At 40.7% G+C, this 20,126-nt stretch overlaps 1 protein-coding gene across 2 annotated transcripts; it reads right to left on the bottom strand.

The window, feature by feature from the left end:
• Nucleotides 1-5,929: 5,929 nt before the first annotated feature.
• On the bottom strand, nucleotides 5,930-14,744 carry myadmb (myeloid associated differentiation marker b). Of its 2 annotated transcripts, none has more exons than XM_061694110.1 (2): nucleotides 14,653-14,744; nucleotides 5,930-7,878 (listed from the first exon to the last, which is right to left on the bottom strand). In XM_061694110.1, the coding sequence occupies exon 2, from the start codon at nucleotides 7,843-7,845 to the stop codon at nucleotides 6,964-6,966; it is 882 nt and encodes a 293-aa protein (XP_061550094.1). In that variant the 5' UTR covers nucleotides 7,846-7,878; nucleotides 14,653-14,744; the 3' UTR covers nucleotides 5,930-6,963. The 2 variants fall into 2 exon arrangements, with proteins under 2 accessions (XP_061550094.1, XP_061550095.1); XM_061694111.1 differs by lacking the exon at nucleotides 14,653-14,744 and adding an exon at nucleotides 11,979-12,144.
• Between the last annotated feature and the right edge of the window lie 5,382 nt (nucleotides 14,745-20,126).

The following is a 20,126-nucleotide window of genomic DNA, read 5'->3' as shown; positions in this document are numbered from 1 at the left end:
TTGGACGAACTTTCCACTCGTCTTCTTCAAACTTGATGCCTCGTGTTTACAAAAGTGTTTTTTTTGTGTCTTTCCCAGTCAGTCTTTTCTGTCATCCTCACGCTACACAGAAGAAGAAGAGGAGGAGGAGGAGGAGAAGGAAGAGGAGGAGGGGGAAAAAAAGAAGTTGATGAAATATTTTTGTCGTCCTTTACCCTTAATTGCCTCTGGGTGGGTTCTGCAGCGCCGTCGCTCGGTCCCCATAGGGTCACCCTGCCTGTCGATCATCACAACCGCCCGCCCCCTTTACCCCCACTCCCCTCACATCCTCTCCTCCTCCTCCTCTCATCAACTTTGCCGTGTGACCACCACGGCCCTGAATGCATCACTCCCCCCCTTTTTTGGCTGTCATTCTTCCTTCGCCGCCCCTTTCCGTCCCCCTCCTTCCTTCCTCCTCCTTCTTCTTCTTCTTCTCCCCCATTCCCACTTTATGAGCCCCTCTGCCTCCCTCCCCTCCTTTCCTCTCCGTCAGAGATCTGGTTCTCATTATCCGCTGCAGTCTGTCTGAGTCAGGAGACGAAAAACTTAAACAAACAGCCCTCTCTCCGGCTCAGACCGGCTCCCCGGCCCCAGCCCCCTCGCCACTCGGGAATCATCGGGAATCACGTCGGCGCTACTTGAGGGGGTCTCGCTGGCTTGCCGACACGCCCAAAAAGCGGCATGAATGTTGGGCCTAAGGGTGTTTTAAAATGCACTATTATTTGCAACAATGGCGTCCATTAATCAATGACAAAAACTCAAATGTCTCACAATTTTGCATCACCCATTTGTCTGGTATTCGAGCTGTGTCCGAAAAATCCCTGGACTGTTGTCATAAAATATGTATTTCATATCCAAACTACAAGTTTTTGCCTTCAAAGTAATTCTCCTGGAGTCTAATGGCTAACGCACTCTTTGAAGGATTCTTCCAGGATCCTCCGCAGCTCCGTCGAAACTTGATGTCACTCAAGTCCGGAAAACGGTTCCCCTTGATGAACCTCTTGAACTTGGAAAAGAGGGGGGGGAAATCACATGGACCCAGGTCAGGTTTAGTCTAGTCTAGTCTAGACAGGTCAGGGCACTTTTTTTGTGGGTCTACTTATGCTATTAAGATTCATGTTGCTTAGGGAAACTAGCTTTGAGGGGGCGGGGAATATGGCGACACTTCACAGAGTCTACTTTTGGAGGAACCCCACAAATGGCCTGAATAGCCCGAAAATAACCGCTTCAAGTCAAAATGGCTGACTTACGGTGTCTTTTCAGTCATGGGTTCTTGAGTCTTTTTTTTTTTTTTTGTGCGGTTATTTATGATAGACGTGCCTACCAAATTCCATGCTACTAAGTCAAACTGACTTTGGGGGCTGGATTTCCCACAAACAAAGTAACAGGAGATGCTAGCAATTATAAATTTCCACCAAAATGACCCTTGAATGGCCACATCAAGACAAAATCGCAGATTTCTTGTTTTTTTTTTCCCGGCATAACGTTTTGTGGTGCTGCTCGTGGTAGACATTGCTTCTAAAATTCATGTTACTAGGTGAAAAAGGCAGCAAAATGTTAGTTATGTGTGTTTTTTTTGGCAAGTCAATCGCTGCCATGGTTCCTCCACATACAATAAAAAAAAAAAACTCAGTCCTTACAATTGAGCATCTGTCTGACATATGGGGTTCAAATCGGACAACTGCTCTACACAAGTTCAACTGAAGGACCGGAAATGGCCAAAATGACCCTAAAATGGCCACTCCAAATCAAAATGGCAGACTTCCTGTGCCTTTTAAGGAACGCCTTGTGAGACCTTTTTGTGGCTCTACTCATGATAGACTTTGCTATTCAATATTTATGTTGCCATGGGAAACTGTCGGGCGGCGTGGCAGACGACTGGTTAGCACGTGTGCCTCACAGTTCTGACGATCCGGATTCAAATCCGGCCTCGCCTGGGTGGAGTTTGCACGTTCTCCCCGTGACTTTGTGGGTCTTCCTCCCACTCCCCCAAAACATGCATGGTGGGTTAATTGAAGACTAAATTGCCCATAGGTGTGAATGTGAGTGTGAATGGTTGTTTGTTTCCAGCATCTTGGATTAGAGATCATTCAAACCAATTCCAATCCTTCCTAGGCCATAAAATAATCCCTGAGTGTTTGACGATGATCCGCTGTGAACTGTGATTGATTTTACAATAACTGTGTCCGTCCTCTCAGTTCAAAATTAATTGTTCTTGCTCTGTGGAAAAAAACAGTAATATCTAAAAAGATTTGCAGGAAATTTGGTTGAGATTTGAGGCAGAGTGCTGTAGAAAAATGTGCCCTGATATGACGTTTTTCTCATTTTGTAGGAAATTCTACTTAATTCCTAAGTGAGCATATGGCATCTTCTTTTTGGAAAAAAAAAAAAAAAAAAAAAAAAAAGGGCACCCCATTTTGTAGGAAATCATACCACTGAATTCTAATGGGAATTAGCAATTTTCTATACAGAAAAGTGTATTCAATTTTTGCTGCATCCCCTTTCTACAAAAAAAATAATAAGGCATAACACTTTGTAAGAAATTCCATTCAATTCTCATGTTTATGGGTTATTTTCCACAAAAAATATATATATATATTACATTTTGTTGTAAAGCCCACAAAATGATCACGAGAACGGGTCCTTGTCTAAAAAAAATAATAAATAAATCTAAAATATATATATATATATATATATATATCTTCTTTATTAAAAACAAAAACAGATTCACATTTCGTGGGAAATTCTACTAAATTCTTACGCGAACAACACATTTTGTAGGAAAACGTTGCATCCCTGGCAAAAAAAGAAAGAATCTCACAATTTGTTGGAAATCCCACTAAAATCTCATGAGAATGTGTTTTTCTACTTATCAGTGTTACATTTTGAAGGAAATACTACTAAATTGTCAGGAGAAGTGACCCTTTTTTTTTGTTTTTACATTTTGTAGAAAATGCAACAAATTGTCAAGGGAACTTCTTAAAAAAAGTATGTTACATTTTTAGCAAATCCTAACAAATTCTCAAAAATGTGCTTTTGTTATGCCACATCCCCTCTGGGCAAAAATAGAAAAGAATGTCACATTTTAGAGGAGATCATACTGAATTTGTAAGAGAAGATTCTGCATGCTCTTTCTGCAAACTAAAAATGGCATCATTATTTGTAGGTAGGGCATCCAATGAAATTCTAATGAAAATGGGCCCTTTCTACTAACCAGTGTGTTACATTTTGCTGACAATACAGTACTACTAAAGAGTACGTCCTGGAAAGCGTGAAATAATCAGTTGACTGCTAAACGAGAAGATGGACTCATTTAAGCATGGGGCTGGACGCATTGTAACTTATCCCACATGGAAAGTATGTTTGACATTTTGCCGTGAAAGAAAGCAAGAATTTAAAAAAAATATCTAAAATGATCTGTTGTCAGCTGATGACAGATAAAATGGTGTATTTGCTCTAATGAACAAAAATAGGTCTTTTCAGATGTGGAGCACGGTTTCCATCATTTATTCAAATGCGTGGATGTGATGCTTGTCCCCAAGGCTGATACTGAGACAACTTTGTGCTTTGTCCTTGTCTTTGGCAAGTGTCGCCCCCAGGTGGCGGACCACGTGAACTTGTTCCCAATGTGAATGGCGCCACATGTTTCTACGGGCCAAATGTAAGCCACGCACACCCCTTTCAACGTAATTCCGTTTTTATTGGAAATCCCCCTTACGACCCTTTTTCTACCATATCATTTTGGCCTTTTTTTAAATCATGGGTCCCTCAAAGACAAACTCCTGAGAGAGAGAGAGAGAGAGAGAGAGAGAGAGAGAGAGAGACAGAGAGAGAGAGTCGTAATAGTAAAGGGGATTTTGAAAGATTTTCTTATAAAAAATGAAAGCGATATAATTAATTAATGTTTTTAAAACTATATTTTTTCAAGCTGGCATTTAGCAATTTTGCTTTTTAAAGAGTCAAGTTATTATTTTTTAGGAAGTCATATTTAATTATTTAATTTCAGATTTCAAATGTTTTTTTTTTGTCTCATTCCTTTTGAAAAATGTTTTTTTTTTCAGAATTTTGTTTTACATTTTTTAGGAAAAAATAAATTAAAACGGCGTATTTTTAGGGGGGGAAGTCACTCTTTTTAGGGAGAACATTTTGTTGTTGTATTTGTTAGGAAAAAAGTAAAAGAATACAGATTGTTTTCATTATTATTGAAAAAGATCGTTTTTAGAAAAAAATACTTTTTCAGGAAAGGTCCTATTTCTGCATGGGAATTTTTTAAAGTCATTTTTCAGGAAAAAAATGCATTTTTAATGGACTTTATTTTATTTTTTTTAGAAAAAAAGCCACGTTTTTCTTAAAGAATAAACATTTTAGGGGGGAAAAAATCACATTTATCTTTTCTCAAAAACAACACCATTTTTTAGGGAAAATACACGATTTTTAGGGAAAGTCATATTTTTGAAGAAGTCTTTGTTTAGTAAATAGTCTTTTCAAAAAAAATATGATCGTTGTAAAAGAATTTTTTTTTTTTAAAGAGATTCATTCAGAATTCTTTTTTCTTTTTTTTGCCATTTGAGTGTGGCCCTCTGTGTGAACGTTTGTCTCTCAACATTCACGGAATACAGTCTGTTCTGAAAAACATTGACCTCTTTTGCTCCATTGAAGTGTACAACACAATCACAATTTACCATCATCTTATTGTCTGACACTGAGCATGTGCTCGTTCTTCACTATTTATACCTTCCTGTTGACAGGAGCCATCAACACATGGCCCCGCCCCCTTCGTCTCACTGGCAGCTGTACTGTGACAGCTGGGACTCCACTGGGCAGTTGCTGGTGGAAAGCCGGCATCACCCTGACAGGACGTTGATTTAAAAAATAGAAAAATAGTATGCAACATTATGTAGGAAACCCACTAAATTATTATGATAAAGTTCCCTTTTCTACTGAAAACAGTGCATCTAGTTTTGTAGAAAAGCTTATTCAATTATCACAATCCATTTTGTAGGAAATCCTGCTAAATTCCAATTAAAGCAGGCCTTTACTAATAAATAAAAAGTCTTCCTTTTGATAGGAAGTCCTATTAACTTCTCATAAGTCATTCCTTTCTGCACAATTTTGTTAGAAATTCTCATTTAGGCTGTCCATTTTCCACTCACTAAAAAGTATGTCTATTTTGTAGGAAATCCTACTAAATTCCTATGAGAACGTGGCCTATTTTAATTCCGTAAAAACTAAATTAGGCAAGAAAGTGTGTTTAAATACGTGTTTTTTTTATTGAAATGCAAAAAAAAAAAAAAAAAAAAAAAAAAAAAAAAAAAGGTTACATTGTCTTGCAATGATGCGGTGGGCACGCTGCAAAACACAAAAATGCCAGAATACAAAAAGTATTAGTTTAAAAAAAAAAAAAAAAAATACAACAGCCTTCCAAAACCAACAGAGCCTTTGACGACGTGACAAATAGCATTTAAGTGCGTAAGAAGATATGTTGTGCACATATACAGTGTACATATGTGTCTACTTTTGTTAAATCCACACAAATTCCGCATATATATATCGTAACTTGCAAGTATGTGTTCCCCCCTGTACAATAGAAATCATTCAACATCAAGTCGCTTGTTCATTTTCGTGATGCATCGCTTCAACTAAAACAAAAACAAAACATTTTCAATTTCCTGCTGATTATTGACGTTCATAATGCTAGAAAATAATATCAATACTCTACTGTTTACATGCACATCCTCTCCAGCTTATGTCAATGTGGATTAAAGGAATGACGGTTTTATTTGTGTTTTTGAACTTCATTAGTTTTTGAACTTCATTCCCACTCTTTTGGGTCCTTCAACACATGGACACAAAGCGGACATGTAAACATAGAACCATATATCCGCCCGCCCCCCAACCCCAAAGACCCCGCCCACAACAACCTCATTCGTCAGACGATAAGCAAAATCAAATTTGGCAGGCTTGTGGAGTCTTTAATGACATTACAGTGGAACCTCCGAAAGGGGACGTTTTAAGTGTAAAAAGCCACATGCTTATTATCACAATTATCTAATCATTTGACGGGCCTCAAATGGATCCGCATACTACATTTTGTCCAATTCACCAGTAATTATTTCATATCCTGTTCTACACTTATCGTGACATTTCTCCTCTCTTTGCCATGGTAACCTCCTATGCTGAAATCACAAAGCTTGCAAACGGTGGCTGTTTCTTTGGATGTAAACTTTTTTTTTTTCCTCCCCATTTCCTGTTATATGGTTATCATTACGTGTTTTCCTCTTTGGCATCACTGGTAACCATCTGTAGTAAAAAAAATATATATAATAATAATAATAATAATAATGATAATAATAATAAGGCACTTGTGAGGTTTTTGTTTTGGATAATCACTAGGCTAAAGTCTCACTTAATTTGCTGATGAAGCACTTTTTTTTCAATCATTACGTGTTTCGTCTTTACCCTTTTTTTACGTAAAAATACAACAACATAGAAACGGCAGAGAAACAACAAATCCACTCTACTTTCTGACGTTGTGCATTTTGTGGCATATATTTCATGAAAATTACATTTGAACCTGACTGAGTCACTTAGTCGTGAAACTCTTCTTCGTTTTGTGTCTGTATGGCTGTATTTTACTGCCCCTAGTGGCCAAGTCACACATACCCGGAAGAGCACAATGTGGGATTGGAACGCATTAATGGCATTCTCTTCATATGAATGGGGAAAGATGATTTGAGATACAAACGTTTTGACTTACAAGCGTGGTCAAGGAAGCAATTAATCTTGCAAGTCAAGTGGCCTATTTTTCATGAAAATTTCTTCTGAACGCTGAAATGTGTACTGTTCCGCCTTGGAGGTTCCGTTATACATGCATTTTTGAAGACAATTCGGAGTCAAGTTAAGATGCCCGACCCGCAAGCCGCCAAATTTCAATTTGCCGGAATCTCAAACGCTGACGAACACCAAGCGGGCAGAGTAGATGAGGTCAGCCAGGTAGAGGACGAAGTTGACAGCCGTGAGCACGGCCACCGCCATCAGCTTGTCCCACACGCACAACCCCTGCGTGATGCTGCAGTTGGACGGACGCTGCTTGCTGCCGCCGTGCTTGGGGTCGAAGTTGAAGATGGGCCAGACGATCGTGGCCGACAGGTAGAGCACCACGGCCAGCAGGGCGTAGCCGGACAGGAAGCGAGCAAAGGGGAACGGCAGGCAGCCGGTGCACTCGCCCACGCACAGGACGATGATGGCGGCGGACAGGATGAAGCAGATGCAGTAGACGGACATGCAGTACTTGAGGGCGTCGTGGCGGTCGTACACCACCGGGTCGCTGATGAACACGAAGATGATACACGCCACGAAGGTCTCGCACACCTTGAGCAGGCCCGGGGCGGTGGCCATGTAGCCGGCCACCTCGCCCGGCCTCGCCTTACTGATGCTCACCTCGCTCATGTAGGCGATGGTGGCCAGGCAGGAGAAGACGGTGGAAACGATACGGTAGTCGCGCACCTCGCTGGGCCCCATGGAGCCCTTCAGGTAGTACAGGGGGAAGATGATAGACGCCGACAGGCACAGCAGGGCGGCGTAGCAGGCGAACGTGATGGGGAAGTTCTTCCAGGAGACGGGCGCTCTGGTCTGCAGGCCGAACAGCTCCACCAGGAGCACCAGAACGGTGCCGGCGAAGCTGAAGGCCCAGCAGAAGATGCACCAGTCGCCCGTGCCATGGTACAGACGCCCGCCGTGGACCGCCACCGAGAAGGCCACGCAGGAGAAGATCAGCGCTGCCAGACGCGTCCACAGGAGGGGGGTAGAGTGCAGGATGATTGCCATGTTGACGCTGGGTCACCTCGCTCGCAGACAAATCTGAAGAACATGAGAAGGATTTATGAGGGTTGAAGCTTTTGAGCAGTCTCCCACAAATAGCGGGCGATAGGGACGCATAGCAAAAATTTGCGAGGAATTGACGACCCCACACCTCCAAAATTCTTCAAACACTCAAGTCTTTTATCAACTTTCCCCATTTAAATGAAAGGAAATGGCATTAACCTATCACAAACGTCTAAAAAATAAATGTTTTACATTTTTTAAAAGCACTACACTATTGTACTAAAAAACATAAAGAGTTGAGTTTACTGCCATCCCACAGTGTTCGTATCTCAATTAGTTTTTCTCGCCAGTCAAAGCAAATAAATAAAAAATAGTCCAAAGGATGCCTCGTATCTGGAAAGAATCATAAATTGGGATCACTCGCATCTCAAGGCACCTTTTGAAACAATTGGTAAAAAATAAAAATGTTAAAAAAAAAGATGAAATAGCGCAACTGGACCACATGAGGGCGATGGTTTGCAAGCTTGACATAACTTTACTGGGGGGGGGGGGGGGGGGGGGCGCGCACACACAAGGGAGTTATTGTGTTTCCAGCACTAATAATGACTCCTCTGTGGTGGACACATTTACATCTGCTTGAATAATCTGCTGAGAACAGGCTTTTTTTTTTCCCCTCCCCATTCTCTCACTTCTTTCCAGCCTGATTTTTACTGCTGTAGTCTGCAAGTCATTCCTGCTGCTCGGAGACTTGGCTGGTCTCTCTCCGACATTCCATCCGTGTTCTCGTCCTCCGCGGACGTGACGTAGGGCGTCGCACCCAACACCCCCCCCCCCCCCCCCCCCCCTGTGTAGCTGTTACCGACCAATTCAGACCTGTTGTTTTATTGTTGTTTTTTTAAATCCCACTGTTACATGCTTGATGCATTCGATTCATCACTCACGTTTATCGACAGGAACCAAAAAAAGGAGAGGGGGAAGGGGGGGGGGGGGGGGGGTCGGCTTTGAAGTTTCCACCTTCACTCAACACTGGAGCACAACTGGCGCCCCACGAGACATAACACACTTGCCACGCGGGAAGCCCACAGTAACTTACAGTCTCCACCTCTACATGGCAGCTGGTGTATTATTTTCAAATATTACTAATATGTGCTACTTTTTTTTTTTAATTTTTAAACATGTCTGTTTAGGCATCTATTTATTTCTACTATTTCCCTTCTCTCGCCCCAAAAAATGTATTCCTACATTTTGGATAAAACTAAACCCTATTGATAATTGTACTATTTATGACATGTCAAAATCCATGTCTGTTATTAGGAATCTGGTGATTTCTATTCCCTACTTGTCGTACCAAAAAAAATAAAAATAATAATAATAATAATACTTCCACTAAAATGGATCATGTGCTCCATTCGTGTTTGAGGATCTAGTTTTTCTAAAGTCCCCCACTTCATTGGCAAAAATGTCAAAAAACATCTGTGTTTAGGCTATCTATTGTTTTCTAATATTCCCATCATTTCTTTCAACTGAAAATAGAATTCCTCCAATTTGGATAAATCATAATAATTAATAAGTAAGTGACGTCCCCTATTTGTATTTGTGTTGAGGCATCCGATTAGCGTCTGCCCAGCTACCGCAACCAAACGATGACTATCGGTGCAAAAAATAGCCTGTTTTTGCTGAAAAGCAGCCAACGTTAGTAGCGCCGTGTGGAACGCTGGTAGTAAAAAGTCCAACATTGCAGATGCGCGCCACGCCCAACGACTTTGGGAGAGCCGCCTCTTCCCGCTACTCCACCCGACAATGTCATAAAATAAGACAGCGGCCAGCTGCTTGCCTTTAGATTTATAGTCAACGAGTTCCACTTATAAAAATGTAATTTCCCCCTGAACGATGTCATCCTTTCCAAGCCCGCCTGATGTATTTACTGCAAGGCAGCCGTGTTTATATCACCATAGGAGACACACATTCTAATGGTTTTATTGTGGGGGGGTGGCATAAAATTAATTTGACCATTTTACTTCCATTCCGATCAATGTCAGCAAAGGCCTGATTGTCGGCTGCCTCTAAAAGATTACCCTGTGGTCTGGCGGTGTGTTAAGAGTGATTTTTTCCTCCGCTATCTGTTCAGAAAACTGTAAATATTTAACCTCGTTTTTACTCATGACAGCAAATCTGCGTGTGTGTGTGTGGTCAGCACCGACGTTGGGTCAGTCCAAAGACTCTTGTGATTTGAGGCAGGACACTTAGTATGGAATGTGGAGATGTGGTTCTGCGTGTTGTGTTATATTGGTCATCTGGAGTACACCACACACTCCAAGAGTAAGCAAGAAGAAAGAACCAACATGCATTTTTCCCTCGTCGTGTTGGGTCTCTAAAATTATACAAATCGGTTAAAAATCAGTATCTACAGTCCAGTGTCTTAACATTTGCGATTGTCAGACCCAAATGTTTACTGAGCACATCGGGGAGGAAAAATCCCTTTTAACATACCCCACACCGCAGGATAATCGCTCAGGATACTCTTCAGACTTCATAGAATCACCCCTTGTCTAACTGTGATCGGAAGGGGTGGAAAATGTGGTCTGATTATCAATTATGTCCTTATTCTGATTTACCTTTCTCTCACACTCGTTTGCCTCACTTTTTCTAGTGTTTCTCTCCATTTTTACATTTTCATGAATATTGAACATGTTTAACATTTACGATGGTGGGCCCGGACGGTTATAACGAACAGGGGAAGAAAAATCACTCTTAATACACCTCACAACACAGGATAATCACTATTGATAATCTTTTTAAGACATCAGAGAATCGTGCCTTTGGTGACTTTGATTGGAAAGGGAGTAGAGACGGGGGATATGCAAATTCACCCCAATTATCAATATGTGCGTATCGTTCTTTTGTTGGATTCTGTTCCGTTTTACGAGCAGATCGAAGAACAAAAAAAATCCATCTTTACACACCCTTCACCACAGCATCACCGTTCAGGGTAATCATTTGATATTCGGGCCTTTGCTGATTTTGATCGGAAGGGTGTGAAAAACGCTCAAATGTATTACTAGAGGTGCCCCACTTAATTGGCTATCAATTTGTTTCACATCGCAATCAGGGAATCCATGGCTTGCCCCTACTCAGTGTTCACCACACACGTAAGGATTTGCCATTGTAAATATTGCACGGGTTCAACATTTACGATTACTGACCACGAGCGTTTTCAGAGCAGATCGGCAAGGAAAGATCCCTCTTAACACATCCCCACACCGCACGATAATCACTCATGATAATCTTTAAGAGACGTCCAACAACTGAGCCTTTGATTGGAATGGCAGAAAAATGCTCTAATTCAGCCTGATTATCGGTAAGCGTGTAGCCCACTTGAACTCACTTGCATTTGATTTAGATGAGGTTTTATTCGATGAGCGGTTCAGAAAATGGTTGAAGGGATGGATGGCTTTGAGTCAATCAATAACTTCAGAAAACTAAATAAGGATAAAGCCAATCGAAAAGGTGCAGAGTCACTAGCTTTGTGTGTAAAAGAGTAAGTGTTTATAGTTGGGCGCCATTCCAGGGGGCATCTGGGAATTGCTTAACTTGTATTATAGGCCTTTCTCAGGGAATGCATCTCTCCGCATTCACATGTGATACCTCTTGGGAATGGCTACATTCTTAACTAGCGGCCTGCTGGGAGACAGGCAAGATTTTAAGAGGCATAAAATAAAGAGGAGAAGAACACAGAAAGAAGCATTTGGAGCACACCGTCCATCCGTCCTCGCCCCCCCCCGCAGATATCCATCACGCGCTTGCCTTCACGTTGCACTAGCCTCGTACTCCCCAGAGACGCTTATAAACAGATGGAATAGGCCTTGTTTACATTAGCCGCCATTAACGGCAGAGGAGGTATGAAGGCGAAGGAGGTGAAGGAAGGAGGGCGGAGGGTGTTAGGGAGATGGGGCAGGGTTGGAAGGGAGGAACCTGGGGAAGCCCTGAGCTCGGGCCACATGAACGACACACACACAGACGCACACAAACTTGAAGGCCAGTGATGGAGTGGAATAGCAGAGCAGTGAGTCACCGCGGGGCCCCCTTCCCCTTTCACCACCCACATTATTCCATGTGTTTAAAAAAAAATAACTTACTGATGTGTTCCAGATGGCAGTCTGGCTCCCCAACTTTTTTTTTGTCCCTCACTTTCTCCAACTTCTTCCCTTGTTGGTGTTCCTTCACTCCCCCTCCCCTCCCTTTTGCCCTCCCTTTTCCCAGCTCAAAGAGCAATTACACGTCATGTAAAAGAGCTTCCAAATATCTTGCAGGGTTGAGGTTGGGGGGGGAAAGTGGCTTTTCCACTGTTCCGCATGGAAAACCTGAGAGGAAAACACACCGATACTCAGGGGTGGTGGTAGGGGTGTGTGTGTGTGGGTGGGGGGGGCTACTTCCCCAAAATGGACAAGGGCTGAAAATAGCGTATGCAGGGACGGGGACGGCAAAACAGGACGTGACCCCACCCCCGCCACTCCTGACCGATGTCGTCATGAGTTGAGTTGCCACGGCGACCCTCAGCTAACCTGATTGCATCGTCTAATTCGCTTACGCGCAAACGCCCGCTCCGTAGGCCAAAAGCAGGAAAGAAACTGAGGACGGAGCTGAATGGGCATTTGGGAGACCAGACTAAATAAATCATTCAGTGGGACAAAGTCCACTGGCTTTTTTTTTCCTTCTTATTCTTCTTTAGAGGAAAATTTGTGGTGGGGCTTTTAAAAGCTTCCAAAGGTATTTTTTTTATGTAAAGCGTAAGCAACAGGGGGAAATGCTTGTTTTGCTGTTGTATAGTACAGTTTACAGTAAGGTTAGGATAGGCGCAGGCAAAGATTTGCTGATTGCGAACATGTCATAGTTTAGTTGTTTTTTCAAATTGATATGATAAAAAATAAGTTTGAAAGACAAAAAAAATGACTAAAAAAAGTCATACAAAATGTATACAGTGGTGAGGAAAACCCTCGTATCTCAAATCATCTTTCCCCACTGAAATGAATGGAAATGCAATTAATCCATTCCATCCCCCCAAAGAACACCAACCTTTGTTTTTATCTGATCATTTTCTCTCAACAGCATTGTACTCTATAAAGCGCACAGTGATAACAATTTCTCTCCACATAACCAGCAAAGACGGACAACGCGAGCACAAAACCACAACCGTACCTAATATTTTGGTTGTGTCCGAAATCGTTCACTCACTCACTCCTCTCTACCGCCCCCCCCCCCCACCCATGTTAATGACGTCACAAATGTCGCACGATAACAAAGTAGGGTTGATGCGGTGGGTAAAAATAAAATGCTGCATTATTAAAACATATTGTTACTGTACATCACTATAAAAATGCCAACAATCGAAGCTTTGTTAAAGTTCAATTTCTATGAAAAATTCACTCATCCTGCCATTTTTCTATGCATTATGGTATATCATATCATATCATGACTTTGTGAGTGACCATCGTTTGGTCACTACTTTTTGCTGTACCGTGTGGGAAATTTCGAGTGCACTACATAGGGCGCTGAATTTGATCACTAACCATTCGGACACCACTACAAAATGGCGGTTGGTTGGTGAAATGGTTAGTGAGCGATTTCGGACACAGCGTTTCTCTTTCCTTCTTCTTCTCCTTCTTCTGTGCTGTTGATTGGCGGTTGGCAAACCAGCTCAATGGTGAATTAGCGCCACCAACTGATATTGTCCTTCCACTGCAGGGAAACCAATGTCAATTGACCGTGGCCGGATGATGTTTTCTTCCACCATCCAGCTATGGGGGCCTCAGGCGCACGCGTAGCTCAGATTTTTGGGGTCGTATCTCAAAACATTAAAATAGGCCAAGTAACAGCTCGTATCTCAAGGCACCGCTGCATATAAAAATGAAGAAACTAAAATCAATTTAAAAGTGGCTTGAATGTCCACCAAAAAAAGGAAAACAAGTATCCCCCTTTTTTGGGAAGCTTAAATACATTTCCTCATTGTTTGAAAATATTTTGTTCCTCAAGATTTTATATGGATTCAGTTAGTGAGGTGGGGGTGAAGATGGCTAAGTGTTGGGTTAGTCAGTGGTAGGTGTTGTTAGGGTTAGGAAGGGAGGAAGGGGGGGGTAGAGTTAGTAAGGGGAAAGGTCAGAAAGGGTCAAGGGTGGTGAAGGTTAGGGTTAGTGGATTGGGATTAGTGTTAAAAAGGGGTAAGTGATTAGGGTTTAGGGTTAAGATTGGGGACGGGAATAAATTAGGGTTAGGGTTTATTGGGTAGCTAACCCTACTGATTTGTTATTGTTCTCCAACCATGAAGTTACATTCTATTTGTAAAGCATCTTTAGGATTAGCTGTGTTTTGGGGGCCCAATCGGAGGTTCATTCATTAAGACCAGTGCAGTGGAGGTGGGTGTGACGCCTGCCGCGCCCTACACACACACACACACACACACACACGTATCCCTGCGCATTTTAACAACAAAACACAAGTGTAAACATGCACAAAGGACCTTTTTCTATTTTCTCTAATATGACCGTAAACAGGCAAAGAAGAAGAAAATCACAAAAGTATCATCTTGACTCCCAAATGACTCCCTGCACATTTGAACCAAAAACGCGCATGTAAATAAACACAAAAAGGCCTTATTTCCTTTTTTTTTCTCCACACAGAAAATACATTTTCACCATACAAGAAAACAAGTCACAACTTATTTTTTTTGTCAACTTCCAGCCTCTTTCCAGACTATAAACATGTTCCTTTAAGGGGGAAAGTACATATTTGTACAAGATGCAACAAGTTCTTTACCTCGTGTGCTCAGCTGTAGTGTCTCACGCAAACATCCAGCGGTGGAGAGCCTCTCACACACACAGAAAAGGGAGCGAAAGAGAGCGAGCGGAGAAGACTCCCACTTGACTTCCTTGCCAGCTCCCTCCCCGCCCAGACCTCCAAATTAGGCATCGAATGTCCGCGCACCGTTATTCACATCTGTATATGCCACACCTCCCTCGAACCTACTCCTACTCATCATCATCATCCCCCTCCCTGGTCACCATGGAGATGGTGACACATACACACACACACACACACACAATGTGGTGCAAAAAGTTCACCACGTGTGCTACTTTTAGTACAGTACTGGCTTTTTTTCCACATTTATTTTTCTTGTAAATCCATGACGACATGAGATACTCAGCGGACACTTCATTAGGTACACGCACGTCGTGTAATCCTGGGTCGGGCAAACTTTTGTGATCCTGGGCCACATTTTATTTTTAAGATTGACACATGGGCCAGGCCATTCATATATGAGGTTAAAAAGATTTGTTAATGGGTATTTTAAATATGTAAAATATTTTGGATAGAATAATTTTAAATGGTTATTATTTCTAATTCATTTTATATCATAAATTAACATTTGATATATATTGGTAACCTTGTTTATTTTACTCATCATTTTTGATTTTCTTATTAACAACAAATAAATTCAACAATCATTTATTGAGATGAATTAATCAATAAATACATTTTTTAAAAGACTATTCTAGTGAACCATTTTTCGGGAAAAACATTTTAAAATTGCCAATCTCTTATCTAATCAGATGAGCGGTATCACAAAATTCTTCCTTCATAAATATCCGACAAATAAACATTTTGATGAACATATTTTAGGAAAAACAGCCATTATTATAGATATTACAGGACACTTGATGATTTAAATGCCTTTATTGCCTGACCATGTCATTAGCTGTATAACAAAATTCTTCCTTTAAAACACCCTGATGCTCAGTTATCTGAAGAAAACAATCCCTTCCTCCATTGACTTCCAAGTTATTCTCATTTCAAAACAATTTCCAGGTTCAAACTGTTGTCGACTTTCAACTTTGATTAACTGTACAGGCGATGCTTTAGTGCAACATTTTCCTAATTGTCATTAAAGTGTAAATACCGTAGAAGTTATTTATGATCAAACTAAAAAAGCACTCACCCTAAAGACTTTCTGAAGGGAAGTGAAAGGGAGATCACAAGTGTAACTAACTCACAAACTCACCCGCTAATAAAAACTGAAATGAAGAAAAACTACTCACCTTTGAAGATGAAGAAACACAAAGGACAACAAGTTACATACGTTGAAAAAGCAGTTAATTGCTAAAAGGACTCCATCCATCCATCCATTTTCAACACCGCTTATCCTGGTTAGGGTCGCGGGACGCTGGAGCCTATCCCAGCTGACTTCGGGCGAAAGGCGGACGACACCCTAAACTGGTCGCCAGTCAGTCACTGAGTGGGAACTGAACCCACGCTGCCACTACACCATCAGTGACGTGATTAGAAATCCTGAATTTAAATTCAAACCCTAAATTAATACCTAAACCTTAATTTGAAACCCTAACCGTAGTTGCAAATCCTAGTTTGATACCCTCACCTTAATTTGAAACCCCAACCCTGACTAGAAACTTAGTGTTTGAAACACAATTTAGTGTTTGAAACACTAAATTGAAACCTTCATTTTAAACCCTTACCCTTACGAAACTAAAACCCTAATTTGCTATCCTAACCCTGGATTGAACCCATGATTTCAAACCCTAACCTTGACTTGAAACCCTCCTTTGAAACCCTAGTTTGATACCTAAACCTTATTTTGAAACCCCAACCCTGACTTGGAACCCTAATTTGATAGCCGAACATTTGCTTGAAACCATCAAACTAAAGTAAAACTACTGACCTTTGAAGTAGAAGGAACAGGACTATAAGTGTAAAGTAAACTAAAATAGCTGTTACTTAAAGGGTTATAACAGCGCCACACCGATGCTAATCATTAGCTCGTTTATACCATTTTGCGTTGTTTGTTAGCATTAAGCTAAACAGACGTTTCTATAACAAAGCCATGTGGTTGCCTTATATCCATTTTTAACATTTAACATTTAATTCTCTATGTAAATTTGATGGCTTTTCCTGCCTGCGATGACCAGCGGGGCTTTCGTTAGTAAGATTCCAAGTAATATTGCAAAGGATGTAAAGCAGAAGTTCACACAAAAGTTGCATCGAGTGGGTTTCCTGTACTGGAAAAGGGTTGTAACATGAACCTCCGGCACAGCGGTGATAACTTACTTGGGCATATCTCTCATTCCGACACCCTGACTCATGCAAACGGCTCATTGATTGTTTATCAGGGTTGCCTGGAAACCGCTCCACTTCCCTTCAAACAATTATATTTATATAGTGACAGACGGCGTTGTTATTTAAAACAAGGATATACACTTAGAAAGGGAGAATAATAGTCTGTCAAGCACATTCCCTCGAGGTGAATCCAATTGGCTCAATTGAATTATGCTGTTGTTAAGTTTGTCTGTGGTTCTATTCTTCTTAGCAACAACAAACAACATTTAGATTCTCATGGCAAAATGCATGGAAATCCTGGAATATTTGTACAACCCCAATTCCAATGAAGTTGGGACATTGTGTTAAACATAAATAAAAACAGAATACAATGATTTGCAAATCATGTTCAACCTATATTTAATTGAATACACTACAAAGACAAGATATTTAATGTTCAAACTGAAAAACTGTTTTTAGCAAATAATCCTTAACTTAGAATTTTATGGCTGCAACACATTCCGAAATGTTTACTACTGTGTTACATTACCTTCTAACAACATTCAATAAACGTTTGGGAACTCAGGGCACTAATTGTTGAAGCTTTTTAGGTGGAATTCTTTCCCATTCTTGCTTGATGTACAGCTTCAGCTATTCCACAGTCCGGGGTCTCCGTTGTCGTATTTTATGCTTCATAATGCGCCACACATTTTCAATGAGACAGGGGCAGGCCAGTCGAGTACCTGCACTCTTTTACTACGAAGCCACGCTGTTGTAACACGTGCAGAATGTGGTTTGGCATTGTCTTGCTGAAATAAGCAGGGGCGTCCATGAAAAAGACGTTGCTTGGATGGCAGCATATGTTTCTCCAAACCCTGTATGTACCTTTCAGCATTAATGGTGCCTTCGCAGATGTGTAAGTTACCCATGCCAGTGGCACTAACACAGCCCCATACCATCACAGATGCTGGCTTTTGAACTTTGCGTCCATAACAGTCCGGATGGTTCTTTTCCTCTGTGGCCCGGAGGACACGACGTCCACAATTTCCAAAAACAATTTGAAATGTGGACTCGTTGGACCATAGAACACTTTTCCACTTTGCATCAGTCCGTCTTAGATGAGCTCGGGCCCAGAGAAGCCAGAGTTGTTTCTGGGTGTTGTTGATAAATGGCTTTTGCTTTGCATAGTAGAGTTTCAAGTTGCACTTATGGATGTAGCGCCGAACTGCATTTACTGACATTGGTTTTCTGAAGTGTTCCTGAGCCCGTGTGGTGATATCCTTTTCACATTGATGTCGGTTTTTGATGCAGTGCCGCCTGAGGGATCAAAGGTCACGGGAATTCAATGTTGGTTTTCGGCCTTGCCGCTTACATGCAGTGATTTCTCCAGATTCTCTGAACCTTTTGATGATATTATGGACCGTAGATGATGAAATCCCTAAATTCCTTGCAATTGTACGTTGAGGAAAATTGTCCTTAAACTGTTCGACTATTTTATCACGAACATGTTCACAAAGATGTGAACCTTGACCCATCTTTGCTTGTGAATGACGGAGCAATTCAGGGAAGCTCCTTTTATACCCAATTATGGCACCCACCTGTTCCCAATTAGCCTGTTCACTTGTGGGATGTTCCAAACAGGTGTTTGATGAGCATTCCTCAACTTTCTCAGTCTTTTTTGCCACCTGTCCCAGCTTTTTTGGAACGTCTTGAAGCCATAAAATACTAAGTTAATGATTATTTGCTAAAAACAATAAAGTTTATCAGTTTGAACATTAAACATCTTGTCTTTGTAGTGTATTCAATTAAATATAGGTTGAACATGATTTGCAAATCATTGTATTCTGTTTTTATTTATGTTTAACACAATGTCCCAACTTCATTGGAATTGGGGTTGTAGTACAGGCGGCATTATTTATGTTTAATTGGGCTTTGTATATATTCATTATTTTGTAATCTATTATATTTATCGTACTGTCCTTTTGGAGGTAGTGTTAAATTAAATTAAATTAAATTAAATCAAATCCACACAAACTGTCTTTTAAATTTACTCGTGTGTATTGCTGTTTTATTATCCCTTGGATTAATTAATACTTTATTTTTTCTGTTATTATTATTTTATTTGTGTTTTTCAGCGATTGTATGAACATTATTTTTTTTTCTTTCAGTTTACTTTATTGCTCATGATGTATTCTATTATTTATTTTTTATTTTTCTGGTTTTTGTTTATAGTTTCTATTGCATAGTGTTTTATTTTTATTGTATTGGTTTTCATTGTATTTTACCAGATTATACTGTATTTTTATTCTATTTGTATTGTATTTCATTTTTATTGTATTTTATTTTCCTGTATTTGTATTTTATTGTATTTTGTATCTATTTGTATTTTCTTGTATTATATTGATTTTATAACTTGATTCATAATTTGTTATTGTATTATTTTTAATTATTGGTATTATTTAATGTATTGTCCTGTGTTTTTATTGTTGCATTTGTAACATATTGTATCGTTATGATTATTTTATTTTATTTTATTATTGTTGTACTGGTATTGTATAGATTTTTCTATTGTATTTTTATAGTTTTTGGTATTTTTTATTTATGTATTTTTTTATTTACATTTTTTTTAAAATTGTATTGTATTTATTGGCAGCACGGTAACGAACTGGTTAGAGCATCTGCCTCACAGTCCTGAGGACCGGGGTTCAATTCCCGGGCCTGCCTGTGTGGAGTTTGCATGTTCTCCCCGTGCCTGCGTGGGTTTTCTCCGGGTACTCCGGTTTCCTCCCGCATCCCAAAAACATGCATGGTAGGTTCATTGACGAATCTAAATTGCCCGTAAGTGTGAATGTGAGTGCGAATAGTTGTTTGTTTCTATGTGCCCTGCGATTGGCTGGCAACCAGTTCAGGGTGTACCCCGCCTCCTGCCCGATGATAGCTGGGATAGGCTCCAGCACTCCCGCGACCCTTGTGAGGATTAGCGACTCAGAAAATGGATGGATATATGTTTATTTTATTTTATTTTTATTTTTTTTTGCTGAATCACCCGTTTTTAAACAACATTATTTCCCGCTTCCTACCGCAAGAGGCCGCTTGACCTATTTTAGAATGGACCACGGCGGTGACGTAAAACTTCAGGCGACCGTTGTCTTGGTGGCGTCATTTTTGTGAGACACGCAGCA

This window comes from Phycodurus eques, chromosome 13, assembly GCF_024500275.1.
Source record: "Phycodurus eques isolate BA_2022a chromosome 13, UOR_Pequ_1.1, whole genome shotgun sequence".
In the NCBI taxonomy this organism is placed as follows: domain Eukaryota; kingdom Metazoa; phylum Chordata; class Actinopteri; order Syngnathiformes; family Syngnathidae; genus Phycodurus; species Phycodurus eques.
The sequence above is the reverse complement of the archived record's forward strand: the minus strand, read 5'-3'. Positions and strand labels throughout refer to the sequence as shown.